Source organism: Pelmatolapia mariae, linkage group LG23, assembly GCF_036321145.2.
Source record: "Pelmatolapia mariae isolate MD_Pm_ZW linkage group LG23, Pm_UMD_F_2, whole genome shotgun sequence".
Classification (NCBI taxonomy): Eukaryota; Metazoa; Chordata; class Actinopteri; order Cichliformes; family Cichlidae; genus Pelmatolapia; species Pelmatolapia mariae.
Genome location: NC_086246.1, coordinates 47,829,107 through 47,849,455, shown reverse-complemented (window position 1 = coordinate 47,849,455; position 20,349 = coordinate 47,829,107). Strand labels below are relative to the sequence as shown.

The 20,349-nt window shown below is 42.3% G+C and overlaps 1 protein-coding gene across 5 annotated transcripts in view; it reads left to right on the top strand.

Annotated features, from left to right (window-relative positions):
- Positions 1-291: 291 nt before the first annotated feature.
- Positions 292-20,349, top strand: part of tle2a (TLE family member 2, transcriptional corepressor a) — a 35,954-nt gene continuing 15,896 nt past the window's right edge. For 3 of the 5 annotated variants that reach the window (XM_063466230.1, XM_063466228.1, XM_063466227.1), the window contains exons 1-2: positions 292-843; positions 10,948-11,111. In XM_063466230.1, the coding sequence (XP_063322300.1) occupies positions 820-843; positions 10,948-11,111 (188 nt within the window). In that variant the 5' untranslated portion in view covers positions 292-819. The remainder of the gene's footprint in view (positions 844-10,947; positions 11,112-20,349) is intronic. The other 2 variants (XM_063466231.1, XM_063466229.1) reach the window with 1 other exon arrangement.

Below are 20,349 nucleotides of genomic sequence, written 5' to 3'. Positions count from 1 at the left end.
TCCCTAACAAGAGTCATGCTAAGGTTTCTTGGCAAATATCATCAGGCTGTTTGAAGAACAGCATTGTGTAAATGCTCTGATTTGCCCTCTATTTATATCCTGCATAGGCTATATGTGCAATATTTCATTCTGTTAAAAGAACAATAGAAAATCTTAAGGCTGATAATTGTGAAGCAAACCGTGTCTTAAGGTCCCCCCCAGCCCCCACTTCCTCAAAGAAAGCTACTCATATGCAATGTCCCATTGAGGATCAGAGCAAGGGGGAGTGAGAGAAGTGAGGGACTGGGAGTGTTGTGTGTGAAAAGAGTGCAGGCCAACGAGCGAGACAAAAGAGGCTGCGGCTGCATTCAGTGTGCTGGTGGTGTGTCCGTCTCCGAAGCCACAAGCAAACCACATTTCCCCCTTCCTTCTCTGGCGTTTTACGCTACAGACGGCGAATATATATATTTATATATATATTTATCGAAGAGGAGGGAAACAATTTGCCTCAGTGTAATTGCTGGAAGCGTGAAGTTGAGGACTTGGAGGAGAGCTTCCTTGGACCGGGTGTTTCTCCCTCTCCTCCTCTCCCCGTCCTTACTACTCGTCGAGCGCGGTGCGGTGTGGGGTTGGAGATATAACCCAGAACAAAGGAGTCTTGAAGCGAGGAATGAGCGAGTCGAGGCTAGCTTCGCTATTATCTTTGAAATCCGGCCAAATGCCTCTGTGAGACCAACAATAGTACATCGACTGCTCGTATTTTTCGACGAAGCTTTCGGCACCGAAAAGGGGGGGAAAGGACAAAAAATAAACGCAAAGACTCACAAGTCGGCGGCTACAATGTTTCCCCAGAACCGACCACCGGTAAGTAAGCTAGCTACTATGTAACCACGCGCTTATTGAGATTATTGTATCAGACTGAGTAGCAGGTAAATTCAGTGTGATTGAAACATTTTTTGAACCTCAACGAGAAAGTGCAAGTCAAAATTGCTTGTCTTTTGTCCTCAGTGTGTATTTCCGGGGACTCTCTTGTATGGGAAGTGTGATTCTCCTCAGGCTCTTCTCTAGAACATATATTATTTGCCTTCGTTACTAACGCTGGGTGTAGGCTTTGTCTTGTGAAGGTCAGGAAGATTGTTGTCAGTAAGGCAAAGCCCCACTCACACAACGTCCAACTTTACCCACTGCCTTTGTGTGTAAATCTCGTGTCCTTGGTGGCCACCACCACAAACGCAGAACCTCCCATCTCCATACTATTGTGGACTTGACCCAGATGATGAAGTGTGTGTGTGTTTGTTTCTGCTTTCCTCGTGAACCATGAGGGGGGGAAGTGAGTCAGCTTGGCATGTCACCTTCCCTTAATGGCCTGCCCTTCTCAAGTGCCACTCATTGTTTTTACAAATTTTGCTTTTGCTTTTTTTTCCCCTCCCATCATATCAAGTGATTCATCGCCCTGATTTACTTATGTGATGCTGGAAACTATAAACCCTTTTCAAGAAGATAACCGCTAGTGCCAAACGATCTCAGTAACAGCACGTGGGCTCAAAGAAAAATCAAATAAAATAAACGAAAAGAGAAAATGACAAGGTGTTTGCGTTTTGAGATAGATTTCTGCAAGGTTAGGACAGAAAATCTGTGCTGCATGGGTTTAATTTGCTTTAGTGGAGTTTATGTGGAGAGCTTTTGAGCAGGCTGAAATACATAAACACTGGTCCTCCAGCTGTGTGAAGTATCAATTAAGACCTGCTCATTTGCCTAACCCTCCTCTACATCCCTCAGTCATGCCACCCTGCACCCCACCCCTGACAGTGTTTTGACATTCACGTCCCTTGTATTGAAAAGTTCATGGGAATGTGTGTGTACGCCATTGTAATTAACGTTTCACAAATCCAGTCAAGCAGGTGGAGACTAGAAAGACATCGTTTGGATTTTTGTGGGTTTGCCATTATGTCTGTTTCAACATTTCAACCTATACTTCCTTGTAGGAAAGACTACATTATTGGAGCGCCCGTCCCAAACATACAGCACATGCAGAAAGATTACACACTAGCAGCAGCTGTGCTTGTAGTATAGCTGAGTGCAGGAAGGCAGGGCAGGAGGCAGACTGTGGGTCTGTGGTTTGCGCTGTAAACCCAATCCCTCTCATCCAGCCTCTCCTCACTGTGTTCCTGTGAGAGCTAAGAAACCACATCTTAATGTATGGGCAGGCGTCCCAGGGTGAGAGTAGCAGACTGCGGCGGGTCTGGGTGGGATGTTTAGGGCAGCGGTCCCTTTTGATTTGAACTCTCCACAGAGCTTAACGGTACCATGTGAGGCAGCCGTCATAAGGAAGTCTACGGCCATCAGCATCTCTTGTTTGCACCTCAGAGTGAAGGGCCACTCAACCCAGCAAACTGTTTAATCTCTGAAATGCTAGGCTGGCAGTAACCTGTCATCACTGGATATTGGTGTGCTCTGAAGGAAGTGACCCATATAATATACAAACACGCAGTCATGTATTCTGACATGTATAGTTGCCAAATGGTGACTGTAAAATGCTGCATGTATTTTCACATTCTAAGAAAGAGACTTTGCGATTGTATCTGGCAGTCAGCAGGTAAAATAACCTGAATTGTGAGAGTTTCTTACAACAGATCTTCTTTCCCGATTTCCTTCTTTCAAATACAGGAGGTGCTTGGTAATCACGAGCTTCAAATATTCTACTAGAAATGACTCTTACCTTCAAAAAGTGCAAGAGGCAAATCAGAAATTAACTTTTCAATCACACGTCTTGCACATCTTGGAAAATGAACGCTCTGCATGCCAGGGCTGAACTTTTCACCAGCTAATCAAAGTAAAATTATGTGCACAAATTAGATCCCTATGCCAAAATAGCATTAACACCACATGGAAGAATTCAGTGTCTGTTTTCAGATTATTTTAGGGTCCGAGCGATGCCAAAAACAGAATAGGAAAGAAGTGCATAGGTCATGGCAGGCATGTCTGGCTGTCTTAGACCATTAGTGTTCATTCAGATCAGCCACAGTGGCATAAACACGCACAAACACAAAGAAGAAAAACATCAGAAACATAATATTAAAATATATTTAAATAGGAAACTTCCTCGTGTTCTGGCCTACACTGACCCTAACCATTTAATATACATTAATGACATGTAAGATAAATGTGATGATTATTGGATGGCTAGTTAGATGTCAGGTATTCCTTGTCCATCTGTTTGGAGAAAAAAGGAGTTTTACTGATTCTTTTATTATCAGAGTTTAGGGGCAATAACATAATTACCTACCTGTCATTTTACTCTAAGCAATGTCCTGGTCTAAGGGGAGGAGGGTTGGTTTCTATTAGTTTAAGTCATTATGTCTGATTAAAAATGTCTATTATCCATTTAGTAGTGGCTAATGTTAGATGCACTGATAGAAAACTCACCTGAGGTCTCTCCAGAAATCACAGACATCAGTTAGCAAATCTAACACAACATCCTAGATGGAAATATTTTAGACTTCTGTGAAGGTGACATTATTGCTGATTAATATAAAGCCTTTCTTTTTCAGCCTAACTCATTACCTCACTGATGCCAATTCACCCCAGCACATTTAAGAGCAGGGACAACAGGAATTAGAGTTCTGGATCTCCTTTGGTCTCTCTTTTCACAGTTTGTCGAGTAAAGCTTGAGCCGCTAAGGACATTTGTTTTTTTTAGGTCTGGTAGTTAGTCTAGAGTAGCATAACAGACAAACATAATGAAAAAGGCTAAGATGTGCCTGATGGAAACCTAGGGTTCAAATCCAGTGTGAGGCCAGAAATCAGAAGAAATATTTTAGGGCTTATGCCCCAGCTTGTCTGGTAGGAGGGGCTTAGATTATAGATGGGAGAGCTGCAGGAGGAGCGCCATGTGTTTTTAAATTCTGGCTTTTTCATCTCTAGATTTTTACCGTTGCTGCTGTTGTTGCTTCAATCATAAGGTCTACATCATTTTCGAATCACTGTTTTGCTTTTGAGACCAAAAAAAGGCATGCATTTTCACCTGTATATCTCCTTATTGTCCACTAACACCAAGCAAGGAGTATTTCTTGCTGAATTAATTTTATCTAGAATGAGAGTAAAATGCAAAAAAAAAAGAAAAGAAAAGGTCAGAGAGACGAGTCATCAGTTCTTCTCCCTCGGAGCTAGCATAAAGCAAGACCCACTTCCGTAGTCCTAGCATGCTTTTAGCTCTTTATCACCAGTGTTGTCCTATGCTGAGAGCGTGGCTATCGATCTGCAGCTCGCCTGCTTTGCTCAGCCAGCGATTAGAGAGAGAAAGAAAAGGTAGAGGAAAATGAAGGAAAAGAGGCTGAAGGGATTTCAGGTTTATACAAGCTGTTGTGGCGATGTGTCTCGGCGGAAGGAACAAACGAGCTGAGGGGGTTACCTAATAAAAGAAGGCACCTCCAGCAATTAAGCCAGCTGACAGGCAAACTGTGGCGCTTTGCTAATGTGGGCTGACAGCAGGGAAATTTGAATAACGAGGCTTGCGGGAGGAAGGAGACGGGAATGAGGAGGTGGTTGTGGGGGGGTGCTGGTGGTGGTGGTGGGAGAGAAGAAAACTGAGAAAGAAAGATGTGTGGCACTAATGAAACAGGTGCCTGGCAACCCCTCCCCTGTAAGAAGAGAAGTCATTGAGAGATTACCAGCAGGTTTCTCCAGCACCGAGACCTACTCGATGGAAGGTGGCGGGGGGGGCCAGAGGTGTGGGGGCAACTTCTCTTCCACACTGCGCACTGTTTTAACAATGCAAATGACTGTCGAATGTTGACAGTCATGTCTGAATAATTTCATATAAGAGGCTTTAATTTCAAAAGCTTTTTTGAGAGGACAGGATATCGACATGTTTCGTGGCCCTCAGAGATGAGTAGGTGTGAGGGTGGCGACACACAGATACACATTCGGACATGCTGTTCTGGGTTAGACCTATTGTCATTGCGTCCTTGGTGGTATTCAGATGAGACACAACAAGAGAGAGCTTGGTGGGTGTTTACTCTGATCGACTCTGTGGGTAAGCGGTGTAATTAGTAGCCTGACTAATGAGCTATATGAGGGGAGGCAGCAGTAAATTATTTTCCCAGTTGTAGGAGACAGACGGAGGGATCGACATTCGATGAAACAATTAAACATATATTTGGCAAGGGGTTTTTTTCAGTCATGCAAGTAGAGTGACTCGAGGGATGAGTCGGTTGGTCCGCCACTTGGTGTTGGTCCAGCCTGAAATGTCTCATTAAGTCCTGGCTGGATGAAAATGAAATTTTGTTGACATTTATGCCTCCCCAGCAGTGAATCCTGCTGACTTTCACTGGTGTTATTAGGTTCCTGTCTATATATTTTATTTGTGGAAACAAATTTATTGACTGCATTGTTACATTGCTGTTCCCCTCACGAAGGATTTCAATCATTTTCCTGACCTCCTGACTCTTTTTTCTAGTGGCATTAAGTCAGAATATTGCCATATGCTCTCTTTCTTACTTATAATGTTTCAGTAAGTCTCAGCTATAGTTCGTTTCCAACCCACTACCCAGAAGAGCCTGGATACTATGTAAAATGTAACAAAATACAGATTGAATGTTCAAAATGGGATTTTCTATGAAATATAGCATCTTTTTGAGTTTAAGATTATGGCTTTATTAGGAAGGTGACTCTGTTAAGCTGCTCAGCATAAAGTTTCAAAGAATTTGGATTTAAATCTGGAACCGTATATGGAATAATCTCTGTATGCAAGGCTGAAGACTGAAAACCAAGACTGAATTTCTGTGATTTTTATTGGCCTTCAGACGGCACTGCATTAAAGCATGATTCTGTAATGGAAGTCCGCACATGGTCTCAGGGACACTCCTGAAAACATAATTTGGAGCTGCACCCACAGGTTTGGGTAAAAGACAACAAAAAACCCCAAGAAGGAACAGTCTTTTCTATTTCGCCAAGATGATGCCAGATCACGTTTTGCCTCTATTACAACACCGTGGCTCGAAAGTATGAGTCAGAGTGCTAAATTGGTTTACCTGCAGCCCAGATCTGCCACCCACAGAAATTTGGCACATTATGAAACGAAAAATATGACAAAAGCTTTTAAAAAAAAAAACTAGGCCACGCACCACCTTGCACAAACTTGCCACGTTTTAAACTTTTTTGATACGTGTTGCTGGCATTAAATTTTCAAATCAGCACACAATATTCAATTATGATAAAATAGTGACATTTTAAAGAAAATGCTGTGTGTTATTGATTTACAAATCCATTCTTTCTGTTTTGTTTACATCTACAGCATCATTTCCTTTGCAAACAGAGTTGTACTTTTGATTGGAAAATGTAATCACGCTAACACACAATGAATGTGGACATGGTAAATATATCCGCTAACTGCTGACGCTGTCGTGCGGAGAATGTCTCACCTAACTGCTAGCATTATTTGAGACTCTTAATCTTGTTTTACTGTGAGCAGGCTTTTTTTTTTAAGTTGAACATGTTTTGCTGCAGTGTAAATATTGGCATTGGTTGCATTCTTTTGCAAAGGCATTATTCAGGATTTGCAGTGTGGAAGTCAAATCTTTTATTTTTTCTTTCTTGGATTGTGCATATGGAAAAACACATTTTTTTAGTGGTGAAGACTACAGTTAAAAAAAAAGTTATTGTTTTTGTCCACTGGAAATCTCTTCCTTCCCTAATTACCTGCATCCTTATAAAGAAAACACTGAAAAGCATTCTTCAGAGTGGACACAACTACCTCATGACAGCGACGGCCCCATTTCCGCTCCATTTGCGAATTTTGTATCACTGTAGGTCAGCGTGACTAGCGAGGACGGAGACACATCTTGCAGGTTTCCGCTGATACTGACGTTGGAGCTGCAGTCATGTGTGATTGCAATGAAGTGCATATGTGCTTGTAAATACTTGTGGAAAATTTAATGTTTATAATGGTCATGTGTGGGTGTGTTGTCTCATCTGTGAGTCTGATTGCACATGTTTGTTTGAGAGCGTGGGGGTTCGAGCAAGGATGTGAGGTCATAGCGGTTTGCTGCTCGTGGTGTAATTTGAGGTAACTCAAATAAAAACAGGAATGATATAATTCAGAAAACACCACACTGGTAATGGTCCCTTTACATCAGATTTTAATGGGTGCTTAGTTTGTGTTATTCTCCTTTATTCATACGTTTATAATTTTGCTTGTCTTTGCATTGTCGGGCTACATTGTTGGATTGTCACGGCCATGCTGCTGTGTTTGATTTTTGGATGCAGTGTTTGATGTTAAATAATATCTGTCTTTATGGATGGCTGTGCTCTCTTCCAGGAAAGATCTTGTTTAAATCCGTGAAACTGAACTAGGCTTTTCAGTACTGACAAAGATTAGTGGCGAATATGTCTGTATGTGTTTGCATATACACTTAATCTGATGGGGTCGCAAGTTAGGGTCCTGGACCTCTAACTTTAACTTTTCTCTCTACACAAGAATGTTAGCAATCTCCTAATGATTTAACGGAACAGTTGAGTAATCAGATGATCTCTGATCATAACAGAGATAAGCTTTCCTTCCTTGTTCCTTGCCATCCAACCTCCCGCAATCCCTGCCCAGTATTACAGAACCTGACTTCACAATTGTATCACACACAAAAAGATCGAGCCTGTAATTGTGTAACAGTGATTTTCAGCCTATGTAAGCTTTGTTCAAGGGCAGACGGCATGTCTCTTGTTTGCCTTCGAGCCTGGGACACGGCAGAGGAGGGAGGAAATAACTGACCGTGGGATTATCAGGTGAGGCTCCCCGCCTAGATCTATTCCCAGAGGTTACCAGGTCAGCTTAATGGTCTGACCTCTCACTTTTAAGCCTGCTCAGCTGTTTGCCAGATCAGGGGTTTGGACAGACCAAGAGCACTGGTTCGTGGGAGAGGAGTTAAGACGTTATGCTATGCTGTGATAGGATGGATGCTTTAGTGTTTCACAGGCAACATCTGTATGTGGATCTGTGTAAAAAAACTAAACAAAAAAAACCCAACAGACTGAAATTTTACATAAGAGGGGAATGGTAGATTCCTTATTTTCGGAGGGGATAAAATCCTCTCTTTTTGAAGGAGGCACAGTCTCTCCTCTCACCTGTCCTTTGAAGACATGAATATGAGATAAAATGGGGGATTTTTTTTCTAAAGTCCAGAATATGTTGAAGAGAAGTAGAGGAGGAAGGAGAGCGATAAAAAGTCCCCTCTTTCTTACACCTTCCACTGTCCTATAAAATGGCCATGGCCTTGGTGTTCTTTTTTCCTCCTGTGAAGAGTAATTGCTCTCCGTGTGTGCGTGCGTGTGTCTGTGTGCGTGCGTGAGAATGAGCGGAGCGTGTGCGTTTAATCAGAAGAGTGTGGGGAGTGTGTATGTGTGACCGACAAAATGTGTGTGTTTTGTGGGGGTGAGTGTTTGTAATACTGGGTTTGAGTGTGTAAGGGAAAAACGCAGTGTGTGCGCACACGTGTTTGTGTGGCTTTCTGTGCTCTAGGAGGGGGATCTGGCCGACAGATTGAGAGCAGCTTGTTAGAAAGAAAGAGGAACAATGAGGCCACAGCCCCTCTTCTATCAGCCATTTTTCTTTTCCTTCCATTTCTTCTCTTTTCTCCTTTTCCTTGTTCCATTTCTCCCCCCTTTCTCTTCTCCATTTAAATCTCCTTTTAGAAAATTCTTCCTCATTCACCTCTTCTCTGTGTATCTCCAAAAATAGTCTCATCCATCTTATCTGTCCATTTTTACTTTTCATCAGTCTTACCTTTTCCCCCTCTTTAAATTCTCCTCCCAATTTCATCTCTATTCTCTGTCCTTGCACTCCCCGTCTTTCCTCAGTATTTAATTTCCTTTCCTCAGATAATGTTTCACCTGCTGGCAAACCTCTCTTGGTGTATCTTTCTTTCATGCGTCTGCACACATGTGGACACGCACGTTTTTATTTAACATCTTTTACACACTGTTTCGCTGCATTGTAGCTGAGCGATGTTGTAATTAAGCCTTTAATTATACATCATTAATGCATCACAGACACTGCTGATTTGTACAACATCAGAATTTGTGGGGTTATTTTTTGAAACCAAATTAAAAATTGTCACAATCCTACGCTTAGTGAAATAACCTTTTAGGTTATTTGATGACAAGGTGGGCAGCTTATTATTTTTGGACACGCTGTGATGTCCTAATTGGCATGGTGTAATTAAACTACATCGCATAAGTGGAACTGACTAAGGATATCTATTTTTTTTTTTTTTGGCTATCTAGTCACTTTATCCCTTCAGTGTGGTTTTATTTGTTGTTTCATATCAATTCAAAACTTTCAGAAATGGAGAAATTCCAGTCAGATGGCTTGGAAGACAGGATAGCATATATAATGTAGTCTCCGGAAGAACTGGATGGGAAATGTATATCGTTAAAAATGGTAAATGGCCTGTATTTATATAGCGCTTTACCAGTCCCTAAGGACCCCAAAGCGCTTTACATATCCAGTCATCCACCCATTCACACTCACATTCACACACACTGGTGATGGCAAGCTACATTGTAGCCACAGCCGCCCTGGGGCGCACTGACAGAGGCGAAGCTGCCGGACACTGGCGCCACCGGGCCCTCTGACCACCACCAGTAGGCAACGGGTGAAGTGTCTTGCCCAAGGACACAACGACCGAGACTGTCCAAGCCGGGGCTCGAACCGGCAACCTTCCGATTACAAGGCGAACTACCAACTCTTGAGCCACGATCGCCCCATTCCAAAAATGGAATCAAGCAAAAATGTTTAACCCTGCATGTGTTTAACTTAAACACACAGCCTGCTATGTGCATGGGTTTGACAGAATGCAGGTGTGAGCACAGCTTTCTCCCTTTACATTCAGCATATATATTCCACATTGCACAGGGAACTTGAGTACTTCCTAGCAAATCCCCAGGCAGCGAGACAAAACGTAGCAAAGCTACATGACTACCAGTTAAGAATGCATATAAGAGAAAAATGAGTTGCACTCTTCTACTACACTCAAAGGAGAAAATAATGCCGCAGGGTAAACACAATGTGTGTGGCACTAGTAGACAAGTCGTATCTGCCTGGGCTGGAATTGTAACACTGCCCAAACTTTTGGTTTATTCTTTTCAAGAGAGAAGAAATCTGCATTTATATCATGAAAACACTTAAGAAATTCAACGTTCCAAGTCTGTCTGTACAATTCCTGATTTTAAAAACAGCAAAATATCGTCAGCTGTTTCAGATTTTAAATGTATCGATTAAGCAGCGCTGTGTAGAGTAAAATCTGTGGCCTACCAAATATAAGTTTTAGTACTTACGCTTTAGTTCGATATAATTTTTTAAGTGCTAGAAGCTAAAAATGAACATCTTAGATGACAATCATGAAGCTTGTGAACCGGCTGTCTGCTTCTTCCCTCTGTTATTTTGAGAGAGAGCCAAACAGACAGACAAATGGACTGACAGCCCCGACCACCCTCCTAGGTCTGCTCTTAGCCCCCTTTTGTCTGCCTGTCCTGCAGCATTACCCCTATGGTTGTAGTCTCCTAATTGCTCTGGATCCCGCAGAGAGGAGAGACTATACACAGGGGTTGGAAGGGGTCTTTGGCCACGATGGGGTCCTTTTCCTCCCCCGTTCTGCACCCCTACTGCTCTATTTTGCCCTTTATTTCTTTTTTCTTCTACCCAGACTTGCAATTAAACAAAGTGTGCTCATTTGGCTGAGAAGCTCTTGTGTCTCTCCGCCCTATTCTGCTGACCCGCTCACATCTGGCAATAACAGTATTTCTATATTCAGCAGCTCCTCACAGACGTGAGAATAGATACGGTGCTCACGATTATTGCTTCCTTTGCTTCTTTGATAACATTCACTGTAGCAAATTCCTCAAGGACACCGGGAATGACGTGATTTTGACATTTAATTCCAACAATCTTTTTAATAAATATTTCATGTATTTTCAGGCACCTCTACAGGCACCCCCGGGATCCTCTGCGTCAGTGGTGGCAGCTGCAGCGGCAGCGGCGGCTGCAGCTTCGGGGACGCCCCAGTCACTGAAACTGACCTACCCAGAAACTTTGGACCGCATCAAGGAGGAGTTTCAGTTCCTTCAGACCCAGTACCACAGGTGGGTGTGGAGCAGTTTTCAGTATTGTTTGCAATCTGTTTGTGTGTTTTTAGGGCATAATGCCGTTCGCTTCCAGTGCCCTGGGCATTCAGGGCGAAAATTAAATGATTATGTGAAAGCTTCATGTCTGAGTCGCACCATGATCACTTCTCTGTAAATTTCATATTGGAATGGACAACAGCTACATGACATTTTAACACTGATCCCAGCTGCATAAAGTCTGTAACATTTTCTATCAAACAACACTTTAAATGTAGCCTGCATAATAAGAACACTTAAATATACCTTCCCAATATTTGTGTGAAAATATTAAAAATGGCTCATGTCTGACTGAGGAAATGCAGTTTACCAGAAGCTGCATTTGTGATGACAGGTTGCTTCAGATATTAGTCAAAAATGATGGAGTATTGGGGACGCAAAGGTGTTGTCTTGGTGTTAAATATATGAGTTTAAAGCTTATCAGTCACTAAACGACTGCGGTGATTTATTTTACTAGAGGAACTACAACTCTGGATCACAGCAGCATCCATGCTGTTATCTATGGGAAAAGCAGAGGGCTAAATAGTAGAATTAGCATCTTCAGCGCTGCCACATGACTGTGCAGTCAAGTGTCGTGTCAGAAGTTGAGGCAGGCTCAGCTTTATTCCCAGGCGACACACTGGAATTGTTTCTCTCGCCCATGCCATACACATGCAAACACACTTGATCTGGCTGAAATAATGCAAGATAATGCTATGTGATGTTTTGACATCTACTCTTTTTGCCTGACTGTATGGTGTGCTTGATGCGCAGGAATGTGCCCAGAATGCCTTTGAATGTGGGATTTGGGCTGGCTGTGCAGTCCCAGCCTTCTCCCTCTTTTCTCCCTCCCTCTCTCTGTTCTCTTGGCAAACCTTCACAGGGTCATTCCCGCCTCCCAACTCTTCTCCTCTCATCCTGCTTTGATATAGCTGGCCAGAATCTCCTCTCCCTCCCTTTCTGTCCCACTTCAAACTTCTTTTGTACACCCATCCCTCCCCGTCCACAGCCCCTCTAACCCCTGCGGCTACTGTTACCCCTGTTCACACCACTGCCTGCATGTGTGTCTGTTTTTATTTCACTGTCTGTTTTGTTCACCACAAGCTCAAAAGTATAAATCTAGAGAAAAAAACCACACAAATTTCATACTTTCCAGTGGATTGCTTCCGAATATACTGCTAATTTTTTCTATTGACTATGAACCGGAGCATAAAGTTTGTATGGAGATGCATAAGAGTCACATTGATAAAGATAAATGTAAAATCAATAATTAGCATGGCCAGTTAGAGGCTTAGCAATGCCTGTTTGGTTTCTCTAATTTCTGGTTTGTGCAGCATTTTTTTTTTAGTCATGAGACTTTTTTTTACGAATACCGACTGGAGTAAACGATGTATAAATGGTAAAGGAAGCAGTGAGAAGAAGGCAGCATGTGCTGTTTGTTTTAACCTCAAACCATAAAAAACATACATCTTTACTCCAGTTTTCCAGTCTTGTCACATATGCACACTTATTCAGTGCAGTGCTAGAGGTATGATGCCGGCCACGTCTAAGCCGTATGGTATGTTTTTGATGTGTTTGTTTGCATGGAGCAGTTTATCTCCTTGTCATCGCTGTCAGCAACAAGCCCCCCTCCCTCGTTATTTGCATTGTCCCTGCGACAGATCCAGTCATTCACTGAACACGAGTTACCTCTGAATCTCATGGTGATGAACTCCTCTGGCGGGAGCTTAGCATAACACCTCATGTTACAAAACACCTGGAGCATTGCCCTCTTGCAAGTGCTGGTACTGAGAACTACTGAGCAGGATCAGCAATAAATTAATGATGTGATTAAGAACACGACCGAGAGCGGGATTGGGATTCTATCTGCGTCGTCCAGTTTCGATAAGTCGGCGTGCTGTTTTAACGGGTTCAGTTCAGGTTTCCAGGAAAGATTGTTTAACCACCCTGCAAGGTTTCTCCCAACAGCCCTGCGGGATGTTTAGAGCACAAAGAATCAGAGCAGATTAATTCACTGCATATGACTACAACCGAAAACTAATACTGTAACCATGGCTTGGAACAATAGCAACAGTTTCTGCAAGTGGAACAGCTTGTGTTATCAGACATCTTCTCACGTATCTGTCGGGTGCATGTTTAATCTGGCAGGTGGGGATGAATCTGTTAATTGGAATGACTGGTTTGGCTCGCTCATAATTGGCGTACAAACAGCAATAAACTTGAGCTGCTGCTCGTGTTGTGTTTAAGGTACAAAAACAACTATACTGCTTGCTTATCTTTTAGGAGTAAACCTTATTAAACCTCATTGAATAAATGAATTATTCAATGAAGAGTCAATCAAACTTAACCATAAAGCAAGGACCACAAATTATCTAATTGGTGTTTAACTTGTTTAACCAAATTTTACATTGTAACATATGTAAAGCAAAACAATGTATTGCTTTGTGATTTTATTACAGTAAAGATTAACTTGGGCTAATCTCAGTAGGCAGTTATTAGGTGCACCAAGCTAAATTTAATGCAGTCTTATACAACAGATCTTTAAAATAATCCTGCCACCTTGAATGTGTAGTTATGTTGGAAATAGGGTTAGTGTGCATGAAAATCACCAAGTAACCAAAATATGCAGGCCAGCCTCGCTTGAGCCATATGCCACTGTGAGGTCATAAAACTACTGTCGTGCAGTAAAATTAGAAGTAATACTTTACCATTGCAAGTGGCGCAATAAAGCCACTTGCCCCTCTCACAATTGAGTAACTCTTGGAAGCTGTTTGGTTCGGTTACCCCCCCCCACCAGTTTGGCAGCAGTTTTTGAAAGGAGCACACATACATACAGTGGCAATCAGTATGATTAGCAGTGGCCTTGTTTAGTCCAGCAGCAGACAGGTTGCACCACAGAACCACTTCTGATTGCAGGCTACACCTTCATGTAATCAGATCCACTTGTACACTATTCACCCTGCAGGGAAAACATGACCTGAACGCCCACAGAGACAGACACAAACACACTGACCCATTCAGACAGACTCCCAATCTGATGCATATGCTTAACACGCTTAGACACATGTACGGGCCTCCCCAATTATCTTCACACACAAATAGATGTTGTCTGGAAATAGCTAGGCTTAGTTGTGTATTTTGGCCACAGGGAAAGTGGCCAAATTCTGAGAGATGCCGGATTAGATGGCAGGAAAGAGATGGTGGGAAGGGATTTGGGCTGATGAGCTGAAACTGTGCATTGTGTGTGCAGCCGGGCGGATAGATGGATGGGTGGGTGGTAAGGGCGCGTTTCTAAATTTATGTGTCCCTTTTTTTTTTTTTAGGTGCTGCACGTGGTTGGTAAGATCGAGTGAGAAAGATTTCTAAGCAACCTAAAGAAAGGGAAGAGTTAATTAATTAGAGGGTCATTGCTGGGTCAGCTCGTGTGTGTGTGTGTGTACATGTGCGCACACGTGTGTGTGTGTGCTAACTATCTAAACAGGCTGTAATCAGCAGGCTGAAGGGAGACGGGAGGAGCTGCTGACACAGAGCTCTCATTACTGTAATTTTCTTTCTGTACAAACGCACACACACGTTGTTCTCGGTGACTGCAGACGTGCTTGCATTGTAACTCTGTGTGTGTGTGTGTGTGGTCTGCAGAGTAAGATAGACTCCCCACTCACCACTAATATGCTGCCACTCATCACTAAAGAGCCCCTCCACTCATCTCTGCCCAAATACGACATAGCGGCACTGACGCACAGTCAGTGCTGCGTGCGTGTAATAATTTCACAATCAACCGATCGTCTGATTATTGAACCTTATACAAAAATACCGTTTTCTAGTTTTGCATCCGTACACGACCACACAGGATTTTAAAGCCGACCAATCACGAGACACGTGCGGACTTTCAGCTTTAATTTTGAGGGGTTTTACATCATTTTGCGTAAACTGTTGGAGAATTGTGGTCATTTTTATACACAGGCTCAAAAGCAATTGGACAATTGACTGACAAGCAGTTTCATAGCCATGTGAGGTTTGTTTATTTGTTATTTCATAATTAGAATGATGGGAACGGAAAAAAATATGGAGAAGAAGACAAACATCTCATGATCAGACACATCACACATGGCACAGGCAGTGTTATGGCATGGAAACGGGTCACTAGTGTTTATTGATGTTGTGACTGCTGATAGAAGTAGCAGGATGCATTCTGAAGTGCACAGGAATATACTCTCTGCTCAGATTCAGCCAAATGCTGCAAAAACCGATCAGACAACGCTTCACAGTGCAAACGGATAATGACCCAAAGCATCCCGAAAAAGCAACCCACGGGTTTCTCAAGGAAAAGAAACAGAATATTCTTCAATATCAAATAGCAAAGTCAGTCGCCTGATCTCAACCTCACAGAGCAGCTTTTCACTTATTAAATAAAAAAACTGAATGCAGAGAGACCCACAAACAAGCAGCAACAGAGCATCTTAAAGGATTCATCTTAACCCCTTGAACTAAAGCTGAAAATCTGCACTTCAATCACATATTGATTGTTTAATTTAAAATCCACTGAGGTGGAGCAGAGAGGTAAAAATTCAAAAACCGTCTCTATCCAACAAATTATCTCTGGGTTATGAATTGTTGTTTGGACAATAATTCATAACCCAGAGATAAGACATATGGAGACAGTGCTCAGACTGAAATCTTTTCATGGTTTCATTTATGTTAATAGGCACAAATGATAAGTTTAAGAAAATTAATTAGCGCTAATTAAGCAACTCTGTCATTTGCATACCTCTGTTAGGCAATATATTACACAGTGCTGCATGAACACTGAATAAAGCATATTTAATTTCTTTAGAAGCTTTTGCTGTACCTCTTTGTACTTAAACACAAGTATGTAACTACGCCTGTTGGCTCTTACTAGAAGGTCGAGATGCACAAATACGGTGACGCGTGATGCGTTCACTGTCATCAGTCAATCTGCAAATACGATGGCATTTAGCAATGGCAGTGGCCAGTGTTTACTTTTGTGCTGCATTGGTTTTTGGCTTGGTAGATTTTTTAAAGATGAGCCATAATTTTTACATTTTTATTTATTTATTTGTTTGTTTTTGTTTGGTTCACTGGCACAAAAGGCAGAACAAATAACAAAACAAAAAACGCCGTAGATGTTGGTATCGGCCAATAATGTCAGAATTGCTGCATCTGTACTAAGTCGACTTACATACACTGTCACCACCACGTGTGGGCCTGAATTGAATACGTCTTTACAGCACATGTAAATAGATAGGTTGTGTTTGTGCGTGTTTACAGTTATAATTGGATAAAACGGGTATCCTGTGTTTAACTGTCATTCACCAAATGATAAAATTATATTTGCTTTAGGGCAGGCTGAGGGTTTGTGGTTTCTTAATGTGATTCTTTTTTTTGTGGGTTGGTTTGTGTGATGCAACCTCTCCCTTTTTAATTCGGTGTGTGGTTGTGTGTGTGCATTTGTTAGAAACAGTTATAAAAGACCAGCCTTTACAGTAAGCCTAGCAGCATAGAGGGTAACAGTTGGCCTCTTATTGTGTGACAAGTTCCTGGCTTGTGTGTGTGTGTGTGTGTTTGCTCTTGTACTTGCCCTTGAGAGATGATGAAAGAGTACACTGGCAAGTTGGGTGGGTCCCTGGTATGTATGTTTGTGCATTTCAGAGACAGTGTGTGTATTTGAAGACAGAGACTGGGATGCAGGCCGGAGGTTTTTGTGGCAGAGCAGAGAGGGAAGGTTGATCAATAGTTAATGAGATGTAAAGTGAACAGTCACATACCTGCAGGCTGGCAGGCTAAATGGTCCTGACACTGTAAAGGCACTACACTGGCGCAGTTGCTCCCATCGATGTGTGTGTGTGTGCACGCGCGCATGTGTGCATATGCGTGTATATTTAAAGCTGGGATTACTAGTTAGTATTCTGTATTTCTGCGGCACTTTGTAATCTGAATTGATGGTTCTTTCTTTGTTTCCTATCACTCTGAACTTGTTGTTTACCCTGTGATTTGCAAGAGGAAATAATTGAGACAAAAATTTAAAGTAACAGACAAAAGTTCTCTGCCAGCTTTTGGCACTTGACACCATTTGACAAACAGTTTTTGTTAAGCTCAATCCACACATCATTTTTTTTCAGCTGGTCTTTATTCACTTTATTCAAAAGTGCTCAAAACCCAAGTTTTTTTTTGGTTTTGTTTTGGGTTTTTTTTTTTTGGGGGGGGGGGCATCTATTTTTCCAAATCCCCAAAATATTTGCTTATATTAACTACGAAATTAATTAAACATCTGTGAATCTGGCACCAGCTAATGTTTGCAGTTTTTTAAGAAATATAAATATTAAATAACTCCTCAGTGTTTACGCTTTTCTGAATGTAAATAGATTTAAATGTTATATATATAATGTGGTAAAAGCTTTATAATGTAAATCTAGTCCTGCCTCATTTCACACGTTCCTCTCTTCTCCTCTGGGGAGAAGATTTTTCGACCACACCTATAACTGGCTTGTGGAAGGAAGAAATTAATATTTTGTCAATATTTTGATGGTCTTTAGCGACACTTGCCCAATGTGTGCAGAAAAAAATATCTGTTATCACAGGAAAAGAACAAATAATTTGGCAATTACTGTTTCATCATTTACCATCATTCATCAACTAGCTTACAGAGACCCCATTTCTGCAAATCTGATCACTCATAAGAAAAATAAAATGCTCCTCTTGTCCCCTTAGCTGAAAAAAAAAATATCCTCAAGTAACCAGGAGCAATGGACAAGCGTGTTACTGAGGGAAAATATGAAAATACCTTTGTTCCTTTAGCATAAAAAAATCAATGAAGGAAAAGTAAAAGTATTGTTCAGAAAAACAAATGCTAGAGAGGAAAGCGTTGACATTTTTACAATACCCACAAGCCCAATTTTAAAACACGGCGACTTAAAAGGCAGTCGGCACATTTCTTCTCCAAGTGCAGAATTAGATGCTTTACTGTCTGTAGGCTCTCATTAGAGTGTGTGTGTTCCTCGCTGTGTTTATTTAGCAGCTACGTGTGCATGTGTGTGGGTGTATGTACAGTCTGTGCTCACGTGTACGTTATATTTCCGTGCGCCTGACACATGCAGTGTATTCAGTTAATATGCTGGTTTAGTGTGTTCTCGCACACATCACCATTTTCTCCCATGCTTTATGTGGTTAGTTTGCATGTTTCCCTGTGTGTGTGCGTAAAGAGCATTTGTGTGTGTGTGTGTGTGTGTGTGTGTGTGTGTGTGTGTGTGTGTGTGTGTGTGTGTGTGTGTGTGTGTGTGCTCAGTAGCAGGGCAGCACTGACAGAGCTGTCTGAAGGCTGGCAGGCTGCAGATTTGTAGCGCATTCGGCTGATCATCTTATCTCCTGTCACCGCCAGTGAAAAATTGGAGGAACCGAGCCCACCATGCCACACAGGCACACACGTGTGCGCACAGACACACACACACCATTTCTTTTTTCTTCTTGCTTCTTTCTCTTGTTCGCTCGCTCAATCTTGGTTTCTCTGCGTGTCGCTGTGCCTTTCTCTCCATCCTCGGAAACCTTCTCTCCCTCCCTCGCAGTAAATGGTGCTGAGCCAAAGACTAATTATTACAGGCAATCATTTCGACATGAAATACCTACTTCCTGCTCACCGCTCTCCTCCCCTCTCTCCCTCATTTTCTTCTCCCGCTCCAACTCTTTTATGCTCCCACAGTCCCATCATGACAACACACACTCGCGCAGTAATTCCAATCCTTGAAGTCCATTTTCTGGGGAATGGTTATTGCTTTCTGAGTACGACCTTGGGGTCTTTCTTGTAAGCACAAGAGCTGTCCATCTGCACGCTGTTTGTGTGTAGGCGTGTATATGTGCATACGTTTGCTTTTGGCACAACACTCCATAAATTGCTCAGCAGCATTGCAAGACTTTGTGGCTACATGGATATTTGTTTTTCTTTTAATATTTTGTAGATAGATATGGAGGTGGTTGCACTTTAGTGGTTTATAGGATGACTAACTGTTGCTCATTTGCTGATTTAGTGAATGTGGCGATTTAGTGATTGTCTTTTAGTTGTCAGTTGTGAATTCTCTAAAATAAGTAAGGAGGCACGCGTTCTGATGGACGTTATCAGTTTGCGTAGCTTTATTAAACGAAGCAAAAGAAAGTGGAAAACAATACATAACAATGTGTTGATGATAATTGGTTAAAAAGTGAGTCAGTTTTTATTATCGTTATCATTATTTCATCATCATTTATTTTTTCGTTTTGCACTTTTGAGGAGAAACACTCAGGAGAAATGTGTAACTGCGCAGGGGAAATGCAAATCAGACCACTCATAAATGATTTCACATGGCTTTCCCTATTTTTTGTCCTTTCAGTTTATTGTGATTGTGTTCACTTTTTGGAAAATCGTGAAAGTGTTGCATTATGGCCGTTGTTTCATGGGTATGATTGTGTTGTATTTCAAGTTATATAGACAAATATTGCACTTTAAGGATTAATAGAATATCGCTGGATTCACCCTTTAGCTCTGACCGATGGACAGTTTCTGTGTGTGTTTGTGGTCACAGCTATTCTGTAAGCATATCCCCAGTTTTTCATGATTAACACACTGGAAGCCATGCAAACACACACACACACAGACACACATACACGCAGAGAGTTGCATTAGTTCCCAGCCCAGCTGTGAGTGACTTCTGCCGAGAGGCAATTCCAGTGTAATAAAATCTATAGGGTGGCGGTGGCGGGGTGGGGGTGGTGAGGTTAATCCTCACTACCCTCCCTCCTCCTCAGCCACCACCACCTTCCTCTCTCACTCTGCGTCCTGCTTCTCTCCATCTCCTCCCTCGTCCCTCTTCTCCTCAACTGACTGGCAATGATAAATGAGTCAATTATGTGTGTGTGTGCACGCTGCACTGGAGAAAGGGAGCGGATGGGGCTGTTATTACCTGTTGCGGCTGGGGGTAATGTTGCGGTATTAATCATATTCTAATTTTCCTCTGCCAAACGACCCCCCCCCCCCCCCCCCATCACCACCAACACCACCTCCGCACACTCTTTCCCGCAGCACCCACCTTTAATGTCCCACCTCACCGCAACCCCCCCAATCAATCTATCTGCTGCCCGCAAACAAGTTGGCGTAAACTGCCTCAGGCCCAAAATGTACTAGGTCTCTTTGGAGGGAGGGGGGTGGGTGTGGGTGTTGGGGGTTGAGGTCAGT